The 11116-nt window shown below is 47.5% G+C and overlaps 1 protein-coding gene across 1 annotated transcript; it reads left to right on the top strand.

The window, feature by feature from the left end:
• The first annotated feature begins 960 nt into the window (after positions 1–960).
• Positions 961–3670, top strand: LOC148702332 (uncharacterized). Its single transcript, XM_088705315.1, has 3 exons — positions 961–2580; positions 2700–2972; positions 3161–3670. The coding sequence occupies exons 1-3, from the start codon at positions 961–963 to the stop codon at positions 3668–3670; spliced, it is 2403 nt and encodes an 800-aa protein (XP_088561441.1).
• Positions 3671–11116: the final 7446 nt, after the last annotated feature.

Below are 11116 nucleotides of genomic sequence, written 5' to 3'. Positions count from 1 at the left end.
AAAAAGGGTTTGCCTTGAGGGATTCCATCGGCCAACACTTAGGCCAAGTGTGGCTAAGTGCAGGCCACGGCCAAGGGGTGTTTGGCCGAGCCAATTGTGTGGGCTGGAAGGGTTTTTCGGAGCGTCGGAAGCTAAGCTATTTCCTCAGCTTGTGAGGGAGGATTTTGCAATGATAAGTGGAAATGAAAGGCTCCTTTCCCTTCATCCTCGTGCATCTCTGAGATAGGGTGTGTGAGTGATTGGCTAAGTGTCCAAGGGTCGGGCCGAAGGCATGCAGGGTTGATCCTAAGCTGTGAGCAAGTGTGGAAGGCTGACTGAGGCTTTGGCAGAGGCATTGCCTTAGTGCCGCACACTGAAAAGAGGGAGAATTCAAGAAAAATTTGGTTACTCCATTCCGACCTTTTCAAGGGTGTGACAGGTGGTATCAGAGCCTTATGCACTGATTCGGTGAATTCTTGGAAGTTCTTGAGCCATGACATTGACCGAGAGGGTCGTGCGGCTGGAAGAACTAGTGGGCAACCCGGGTGAAGAAGAAATCCCAGATTTGGTTTCTATCTACACCGAGCATCATGAACGGTTAGTTTCCTTGGAAACTTCTCTTGATGATTTGGTCCAAGACGTGAGCGTGCGGGCTGAGCACCAAAGGGCTGAGCATGCCAATTTGGTGACTTCGCTGACAGATCGGATGCACGCCTTGGAGGAGGAAATCCTGCTGTTGAAGAGGGCATGCTGAATGCTCCTTCAACATCCTCCAACCCGGACTAAGGGGGAAGAGTTAGGGTCCCGGAGCCCAAGAGCTTTGGCGGATCAAGAAATGCCAAAGAGCTGGAAAATTTCATATGGGATCTTGAGAATTACTTCAAAGCAATGAAAGTGCCCGAGAGAGACCAAGTGGATATGGCCACTATGTACCTAAACTCGGATGCCAAATTGTGGTAGCGAACCCGAGTGGTTGATGACATGGGCGCGGGGCGTCCGCATGTTGATTCTTGGGCAGCCTTGAAGAAAGAGTTGAGGGATCAATTCTTGCCTTGCAACACCTCGTGGATTGCAAGGGAGAACCTCAAAAAGCTTCGGTTGACAGGGTCTACGAGGGAGTATGTCAAGGATTTCAGCTCCCTCATGTTGGATATCACCAACATGTCCGAAAAAGATAAGTTGTTCAATTTTCTGAGCGGATTACAGCCTTGGGCACAGACCGAACTCCGACGCCAAGGAGTTCGGGATATTCCTTCGGCCATGGCAGCTGCTGAGGGGCTGGTGGACTACCGTGCCTCCAACTCGAATAGTGGGCTGAAGAAGGCAAAAGACACGGGTGCCAAACCGGCCAAGACATGGCCAAAACAGAAGAAGCCTTTTGCTGCCAAAAAGAATAAGGCACCTGCTGCTGGGCCGAACCGAAAGCAGCAGCAAAAGAAGGGCAAGGCTCCATGGGGCTGTTTCATATGTGGCGAGCCCCATCTTGCTAGGAATTGCCCAAAGAAAAAGACTGTCAATGCCTTGCCGGTGCAGGATTCTGCAGTGCCAGAGGAAGGCACGCCGAGAGTGAACCCACTGCAGGTGGTTAGTGCGCTCACTGCTGAAAAGCTACCCCTTCTTTACTCAGGCTTGATGTATACCCAGGTGAAGATTAATGGGGTGAAGGTCCGAGCCATGCTGGACACCGGTGCGACAAACAATTTCATGTCGCAGCGGCAAGCGGAGTTGATGCGGCTGAAAATGGCCGACAGTCCCAGCAAGATCAAAGCAGTGAATTCGAGGGCTATGCCGGTCAAAAGAGTGGCCGAATGCACCCTCGAACTCGGGTCTTGGAAGGGGGCATGTTCTCTGATGGTTGTCCTCCTTGACGACTTCGACTTGATACTTGGGATGGAATTTTTTCCGTCGGCTAAGGCATGCTTGATGCCTCACTTGAGAGGCGTCATGTTGGGCGACGAGAGGAAACCATGCATTGTCCCGACAGAAGCATGGGCGCCGGCTGAGAAAGGCAAAGGCACTATGATCACAGCCAAGCAAGCCAAGAAAGGCTTGAAGCAAGGCGAGAGCACCTTCCTTGCTGCCTTGCGGGAGGTGCAGATTGAGGAACCGCAGGAAATACCTGCAGCAGTCCAGAAAATGCTGGGTGACTTCGTTGAGATCATGCCAACGGAGCTGCCAAAGGAACTTCCACCAAGACGGCCGGTGGATCATCAGATCGAGTTGATGCCAGGGGCTGTGCCACCAGCTAAGGCCCCTTACCGAATGGCTCCCTTGGAGCTGGCGGAGTTGAGGAAGCAGCTTGATGAGCTGCTGGAGGCCGGACTGATTCAGCCGTCCAAAGCACCATTTGGGGCGCCGGTGCTTTTCCAAAGAAAAAAGGATGGGTCCTTGAGGATATGCATCAACTATCGGGCACTTAACAAGGTGACGGTAAAAAACCATTATCCTATCCCTAACGCAGCGGATCTTTTTGATAGGTTGGCAAAGGCGTCCTATTTCACAAAGCTCGACCTACAATCCGGCTATTGGCAAGTGAGGATTGCCAAAGGGGATGAGGCCAAGACCACATATGTCACGAGGTATGGAGCTTTTGAATTTTTGGTGATGCCCTTCGGGCTAACCAATGCACCGTCCACATTTTGCAATCTAATGAACGATGTGCTTTATCCCTTCTTAGATAAGTTTGTTGTAGTGTATCTAGATGACATTGTTATTTTTAGCAATTCTTTGGAAGAACATCTAGAACACTTGCATTATGTATTCAAAGCTTTGAGGGACAACAAGTCGTATCTCAAGAAGGAGAAGTGCCAATTCGGCCAAGAGGGGATTTCCTTCTTGGGACACCGAATTATAGCAAGGGCCGGATTTACATGGAGGAAGACAAGATTAAGGCCATTCAACAGTGGCCGGCTCCAACCAAAATTGGTGAATTGCGGGCCTTCTTGGGACTTGCAAACTACTATCGGAAGTTTATCAAAGGATATTCCAAGATCGTGAGTCCCCTCACGAATCTCCTAAAGAAGGATGTGGCTTGGGCGTGGTCTACCCGATGCAACGAAGCCTTTGAGGAGCTAAAGGCCTCAATCTCACATGAACCGGTGCTTGCACTCCCAATTTTGAGAGGCCATTCGAGGTAAGCACTGATGCTTTTAATGTTGCAATTGGGGGTGTTTTGACACAGGACGGTCATTCGGTGGCATTTGAGAGCCGGAAGCTCAATGACACGGAACAAAGGTATTCGGTGCATGAGAAGGAGATGACGGCAGTGATCCATTGCTTGGAAAAATGGCGTCATTACTTGTTGGGGACATGCTTCAAGATCATCACTGATAATGTGGCCAACACTTACTTTGCCACTCAAAAGAAGCTTACACCCAAGCAAGCCCGATGGCAAGAATATCTTGCTGAGTTTTGCTTCGATTGGGTGCACCGACCGGGTAAGCAAAACCTTGTCGCCGACGCCTTGAGCAGAAAGCATGTAGAAGGGAATGTGGCTGCCCTCACTACATTTCATAGCACTTTCAGGGCTCAGCTGAAGGAGGCAGCGGCCAAGGATGCAGAGTATGCTAAGTTGCTGCAGGAAGTGCAGGCGGGCACAGTCCAAAAATTTTGGATTGAGGACGGCTGCTGTTGGCTCGTGGGAAGAGACTATTTGTGCCAAAGGGTGGCGGCTGTAGAAGGGCTTTGCTGAAGGAAAGCCATGACCCACAGTGGGCGGGTCATCCAGGAGCTGAGCACATAATGGCGCTCTTGTCTCGGTCCTATTATTGGCCAAAGATGGAGGCCGATGTGGAGCACTTTGTGAAGACTTGCCATGTGTGCCAAATAGATAAGGTAGAGAGGAAAAGAAATGCCGGACTGTTGCAGCCACTGCCTATTCCAGTGAAGCCGTGGGTGTCATTGTCCATGGATTTCATCACTGGGTTCTCGGAAGTGAGGGGAATGAGATCGGTCTTTGTGGTGGTCGACCGTTTCTCCAAATATGCAGACTTTATGGCTGCGCCTTTTCCATGCCCAGTAGACATTGCAGCAAATTGGTTTTTCAATGGCATGGTGAAGTACTTCGGTGTGCCGGGCGATGTGGTATGCGACAGTGACCCTAGGTTCAGAGAAATTCTGGGTGCAACTCTTTAAAACCATGGGCACCGAGCTGCACTTTTCCACCGTATACCATCCTCAAACAGATGGCCAAACGGAGAGAATCAATGGCCTGTTAGAAGAATATTTGAGGCATTATGTGATAGCCAGCCAGAGGAATTGGGTGGATTTGTTGGAACCGGCACAATTCAGCTACAACATCAACCGGACCTCCTCCACGGGGATGAGCCCAGCCGAGTTGAGCATGGGTTTTCAGCCCATGTCCCCTTTGGATGTGGTGCTGCAAGATGAGACAAGCGAATGCCCAGCTGCTCATGGAATGGCACAAGACAAGGAGGAGTTGATTGAGAATGCCAAGGAAAGCCTTTCCAAGGCAATCCGGAGGATGAAAAAGTTTGCTGACCGGAAGAGGAGGCTATTGGAATTTCAGGTGGGTGATCTTGTGTTGTTGAAGATCACGCCACCGATTTGGAAGAAAATGGGCAAGGTTAAGCTTCACCGAGGACTTATGCCAAAGTATGATGGACCTTTCAGGGTGACGGCAAGAGTTGGGGCAGTGGCCTATAAGCTCAAATTGCCGGAAAGATTGAAGATTTACCCCACTTTTCATGTAAGTTTCTTGCGGCCTTACCATGTGAGTCATGATGAAGACCGGGTGGTTCCTAGGAAGGAGCCACTGACTATTGGCAAGGAGTACCCTAAGGCTATTGACAGGATACTTGAGCGCTGCAAGGTGGGGAAAGATACTGAATTTTTGGTGCAATGGCAAGGCGAAGGCGTGGCGGAGGCTACATGGGAGCAAGCGGCTAACTTGTGGCAATTTGAGGAGCAGATTTTCTCTTTCTTGCAGGTGGAGTCGACGAGGGCGTCGACCTCTTCGGCCGGGGGAGGATTGTCACGCCATCAGGTCTAGCGCGCGGGGGCACGCGCGCATGGATGCTCGGTCCAAGCTTCGGCCGTGCGCAGGTGGCATGGCAGGGCCGGGCGCGACGGAAGCTGTGCGCAGGTGGCACAGCGGGCATGGATGTTCGGCCCATGTTTTGGACGCGCGCAGTTGGGCGCGGCAGGGCCGGGCAAAAGGCTGTGCGGAGGGCGTGCACAGCCGGCATGGGCGCTGCCCTGTGCGCAGGACAGACGCCCGCCAAAGGCTGGCCATGAGGAGACCAAGTCGGGCTTGGGAGCATCGGCGTGTGGGCTAGCGCGTCGAAGTCTAGCCGTGCCAAGGCCAGGCGCGCGCAGGGCGCGCACACAGAGTTGGCATGGGGCTGGCCTGGCACGCAAGACGCGCGCACACAGGCCAGGCCGTGCGCCCGCGCGCGCACGACTGGATGGCGCGCGCAACGCGCGCGGACGGGCCGGATGCGGCAAACCTCGCCGAGACCAAATGATGAGCGCGCGCGGAGCGTGCGGGACTGAGCACGGGCGTGCGCAGCGGAGCGCGCGCAGGCCGAATACCGTGCAATGCCTTGGTGCGACAGCCGACCTGGCTGGGCGACAGCAGCCTGGACTGTAGCCAGACCGCAAGACACCCAGCCAGACCAAGCGACATGGGGCTGCCGGCTGGTCTGGACACGCGAGCGGACAAGGAACCAAGGTGCTGGGTGGCTGGGCGGACAAGGCCATGGCTGGTTGGCTGACTTGGCTGATGACACATGGGCTGAGCCAAGAATCAAGAAACGGTTGCAACAGCTAACCGAAGTCAGTTGCGGGAGTTGCAACCGACTCAACTGAAACAGTTAGGTGGTTAATTGGTTAGGCGGTTGGATGGGCTCAACTACCTTGTAACTGCCTTTGTAACCGACCCAAGGGATGCCTATAAAAGGGCTTGGGTTCTGGCCGGTTAAGGGAAGGAAGGAAGGCTCTTAGGCTAGCTTGTGAAGGGCTTGGTTGAGAGCTGAAGTTGGAATTCCTATGGAGTCTGAGAGAGCTTAGGCTGAGGTGAGCTCGGGCACTTGGAGGATTTCTGGGTGCAGGCCGAGTGTGGGACTCCAAGAAAAAGGGTTTGCCTTGAGGGATTCCATCGGCCAACACTTAGGCCAAGTGTGGCTAAGTGTAGGCCACGGCCAAGGGGTGTTTGGCCGAGCCAATTGTGTGGGCTGGAAGGGTTTTTCGGAGCGTCGGAAGCTAAGCTATTCCCTCGGCTTGTGAGGGAGGATTTTGCAATGATAAGTGGAAATGAAAGGCTCCTTTCCCTTCATCCTCGTGCATCTCTGAGATAGGGTGTGTGAGTGATTGGCTAAGTGTCCAAGGGTTGGGCCGAAGGCGTGCGGGGTTGATCCTAAGCTGTGAGCAAGTGTGGAAGGCTGACTGAGGCTTTGGCAGGGGCATTGCCTTAGTGCCGCACACCGAAAAGAGGGAGAACTCAAGAAAAATTTGGTTACTCCATTCCGACCGTTTCAAGGGTGTGACAGGTGGTATCGAGCCTTGTGCACTGATTCGGTGAATTCTTGGAAGTTCTTGAGCCATGACATTGACCGAGAGGGTTGTGCGGCTGGAAGAACTAGTGGGCAACCCGGGTGAAGAAGAAATCCTAGATTTGGTTTCTATCTACACCGAGCATCATGAACGGTTAATTTCCTTGGAAACTTCTCTTGATGATTTGGTCCAAGACGTGAGCGTGCGGGCTGAGCACCAAAGGGCTGAGCATGCCAATTTGGTGACTCCGCTGACAGATCGGATGCGCGCCTTGGAGGAGGAAATCCTGTTGTTGAAGAGGGCTGTGCTGAATGCTCCTTCAACATCCTCCAACCCGGACCAAGGGGGAAGAGTTAGGGTCCCGGAGCCCAAGAGCTCTGGCGGATCAAAAAATGCCAAAGAGCTGGAAAATTTCATATGGGATCTTCAGAATTACTTCAAGGCAATGAAAGTGCCCGAGAGAGACCAAGTGGATATGGCCACTATGTACCTAAACTCAGATGCCAAACTATGGTGGCGAACCCGAGTGGCTGATGACATAGGCACGGGGCGTCCGCATGTTGATTCTTAGGCAGCCTTGAAGAAAGAGTTGAGCTTAGAAACTAATGTGGCAAATCAGAAAGCTAACACAGCAAACTGATGCATTTGGCAATACTAACATAGCTAACTAACGTGGTAGACTAATGTGTCCACTAACATGACTGATTAACATAGTAAACTGATATATCTATCGATGTGTCAGACTGTCAATGTGGCTGATTGACTTGTTGATGATATAGCAATGAGAAGATACATAGAAGATGGAAGTTGCAGTGATGATAGAGCTTAGAAAGAAGAAAACCAAAGATCGACGATCCTCGTAGATGACGGTACTATGGAAGAGGAGCAAAATATCTTGCACTGGATGGTAAAGGAGCCGGAGGCGGCAAATAAAATTGGAGATACAGAAAAAGGGATCGAGCGACGGTGAGGAAGGATGGCTAAAGATCTGAAGCTGAGAAAAAAAGTAGTGGAGAGGAGCTGCGGATCTATTAGAAAATAAAAAATCTTCGGATATTAATCTACCAGAAATAGAGAATAAGCATATCTACTAATGAGATCTTTGAATGTTGATTCACTAGATTGTAACAACTCAGAACCTCGCCCAAAATAGCTAGCCGGAAGGTATTATTTGGGTTCCTTGATCCTGTATAAGTACCCAAGATCTACCCAGCGAATAACCGATGTGGGACTAAACACACGCCCGCACGGGTCCTCACATACTCCCCCCGTTCAAGCCCTGACGTCCTCGTCAGGCTAAGGGTTCATATCTATTCAAATCTAATCACAAACACCACGATTGGCCCGTGGTCAGCCCCAATAGATCCGTGCTGCAGTGTCCCCTAGTCCACATAGGTTATGGGCCGGGTCCGCTCTGATACCATTTGTAACAACCCAGAACCTCGCCCAAAATAGCTAGCCGGAAGGTATTATTTGGGTTCCTTGATCCTGTATAAGTACCCAAGATCTACCCAGCGAATAACCGATGTGGGACTAAACACACGCCCGCACGGGTCCTCACATAGATTATAAAGGCTCTACTGAAAAACAGAGAATCAATGGATCCACTGAGAAATAGAGGATCCTCGGGTGTTGATTCACTTGGGAACAGAGATCAATAGATCGGTAATAGGAGTCTTCAAAGCTTTTAGACATGGCAACGACGGCCACAACAAAGACAGAAAAGATGGTAGTGGCAGATTAGGTGATCGGTAGCTCTCATATCATGTTAAAATATTTGCTAAAAAAAAGAAAAACAAGAGATAAAGTGAGAGAGAAAAGAAATTTTATTGCTATGTTCAAGTACAGTCGATACACCTCAGGGGTTACATATACTCGTGTACAGACTCTATACAAAAATATATATATATAGGCTGATATAGGGTCATGCTAATAAAGAAAAATAATACTCGTTGATACAAGTTGTTATGCGATCCCTAAAATCACTCTAACAAGATCATTCTAAGAAATAAGACTAATACTGACTGATACAAAATTACACTAACAAAAAAAAAATTATGAATTAATACAAATTGTTACGTGATCCTTAAAATTATGCTAACAATATTAAAATGTCAGTAAGCATCCTCTCTTTGGAATGAATTCATTAGTTAGAACAACATTCAGTTACCTACTGACTCTTTTGATCATCTTCTCCGGTTTCATTCTACTTGGAACCTAAATGAGAGCATCAATCTACCATTTTATACATTGGTTGGTTCATCAGGTCAAACAGAAAAATAAAGGATAGGAGCTTTAGCACTGCTAGTATACTATGAAGAAAAGCTCATTTCCTTGCCAAAGAATTCATGGCAGCTCATTAGAAGGAAGACTTCATCCTTTTGACCCCCTTTCAAACACTAATTTGGTAACTTGGAACCCCCAAGCCCTTGGAGTAGTGAAGCTAAATTTTGATGGATTTGTGAAGAATTTGGGGTGTGGGCTCTTTACTTCGAGATCACAAAGGCCCATTAATTGATGCAACCAACTGAAGAACTTATAGCATCTTGGGAGGGACTTTGCACTGTAGTATATGTGTACAAAGCAACATAGACTTGGATGGAGGGTGATTCACTGATTCCTTGACTGTAGGGCAGTGGACTAGTAAAAAACAGCTTAAACAATCCCAATCATCTACCTCTTCTCCGGGACATTTGGCAATTCAAAAGTGCACTCAACTTCTCACCTCTTTTAGAGAAGGAAACCAGTCTACTAATTGGATGGTGAACAGAGGAGTGGAGAGTGACATGGACTGCCTGGTTCTGGTTGCAGATACTTATGGATTTTGATTGTGTTTCATTGTGCTGGGTCCTTTGGTTATTTCTGTTCAAGGCTTGCTAACCTGCAAATGTACTAGAAAAAAAAAAACAAATAAAGAAAGAAAGAATATCTTCCCTTTTGTGCAACAGAGGAATTTAGGACTGGCCAATTGCATTTTCCAACAGTTAGGATTTTTTCTTAAGGGTCTGTTTGGATAATTGTACAGAGCTAAAAATTCTATAAAAATTGGCCCGTTGGCCCATCTAGGTAGCATCTTTTACAAGCCCGTCCAAAACCAGCTCAGATCTTAATCTTTAGGCTGCAGGAATAAAAAAAGATCTATAAAAGTCTTTTTTTTTTAATTTCTATGGTATGTGGGTTAGGTGGTGTTTGATTGATACAAGCTCATACTTAAATAGACAATTCAATGTACAATTGCTATCAGATTTGCTGGAGTATCCAAACATGCCTTTATTTAATGCCTATGAAAATCTTTTTCCTTTTTGTCATTCTCATGGCTCCCACCCAACCTTTTTTTTTACCTGGAATCATTGAGGGGTTGGGATTGGATGATTTTCAGGGCCAAAATGATAATATCGCCATCAAATGTTCACCAAAGAACTTGGGTTTTGCAGCTTCTCCAAGTACACATTTTGGTGCATGCAAAAGGAAAATTTTTCTCTCTTTCCACCTACTAATTGTAGACCCCATATATTTTGGATTTCTGAATCTTGTCCCTAGCTCCATTATTTGCCAACAACATGCATGTGACTTCAATCGAGAAGTAACTATTTAGCATAAGGACATACTCATCCTTTTGTTTTGTCTGCTCAATGATGCCAAACTGCTGTTGATGATTGTTCCATGTTATCATGACAAAGTGTAACTAAGCAAACTTCCAAAACCATATGGACACAAGCAATACAAAGCCATGCAGGTATGAGAACCATAAATTTAAGCTACCAATCCAAAAGACTATGCAAAAGAACTAACGATCAACTCTCCTGAACGGTAAGAAAATATAAAATATATAAATAAATTTATTTCATCCGATCAACTTAAACTTTTATGATAAGTAGTGATTTTAATTTGGTATCATAGCAAAAGTTCTTCGAACCGTCTCCGCACTCTTTAACCTTATTATTAAAACTTTCACATGTTGGGCTCATCCATTAAAAGAAAGTCCAGCCTACATGTGAAGAAGAGTGTAAAAATAAAATAAAATATATAAATAATTTTACTTCATTCTGCCAGCTTAAGCTTTTGGGTCTGATCTAAATCCGCAATTTGATTGTTTGAATTCGTTTGATAGATGTGTGATAGTTGAGAACTGGATGTAGCTGGCAAAAGATCTCTCTCAAGACATAATTAACTGCAGATGTCACCCATAGATCAGCATGCAGCAGTAGACAATTCTGATCTGTATCAGTCCTCATATCTTCCCATCTGCTCATCCAGATATTTAGGGGAAAGGAATATATGGTATTTGCAAGTGGTGTGACAAATAACAGCACATCCTATGAGATAGTCCTTCTTGAAAGAAACCAAAATGGTTTTGTAGTCTGCATCAAATGAAAACGCAAGGCCAAAAATACTATTTTTTCCCCTAGGCACTCCTGTCTAATAAGATATGATGGAGACAAGAAATGACATAAAATAGGTCAGGATAAAAGCTTAGTGCAGTTATTAGGTGATTTCTAAAAGGAAGAAGTGAGGATAAGGCTTTGCTTCTGCTACAAGCCAAATTTCTTGCTAGAATGTGAAAATCTCCAAGCTAGGACCCGCTAAGAAAGTCACAAAAACCATTGAGGAAGCTCCACATCCC

The sequence above is a fragment of the Phoenix dactylifera genome, chromosome 10, assembly GCF_051530095.1.
Source record: "Phoenix dactylifera cultivar Ajwa chromosome 10, Ajwa_hap1_PhDact_Kaust_v1.1, whole genome shotgun sequence".
Taxonomy (NCBI): Eukaryota; Viridiplantae; Streptophyta; class Magnoliopsida; order Arecales; family Arecaceae; genus Phoenix; species Phoenix dactylifera.
The sequence above is the reverse complement of the archived record's forward strand: the minus strand, read 5'-3'. Positions and strand labels throughout refer to the sequence as shown.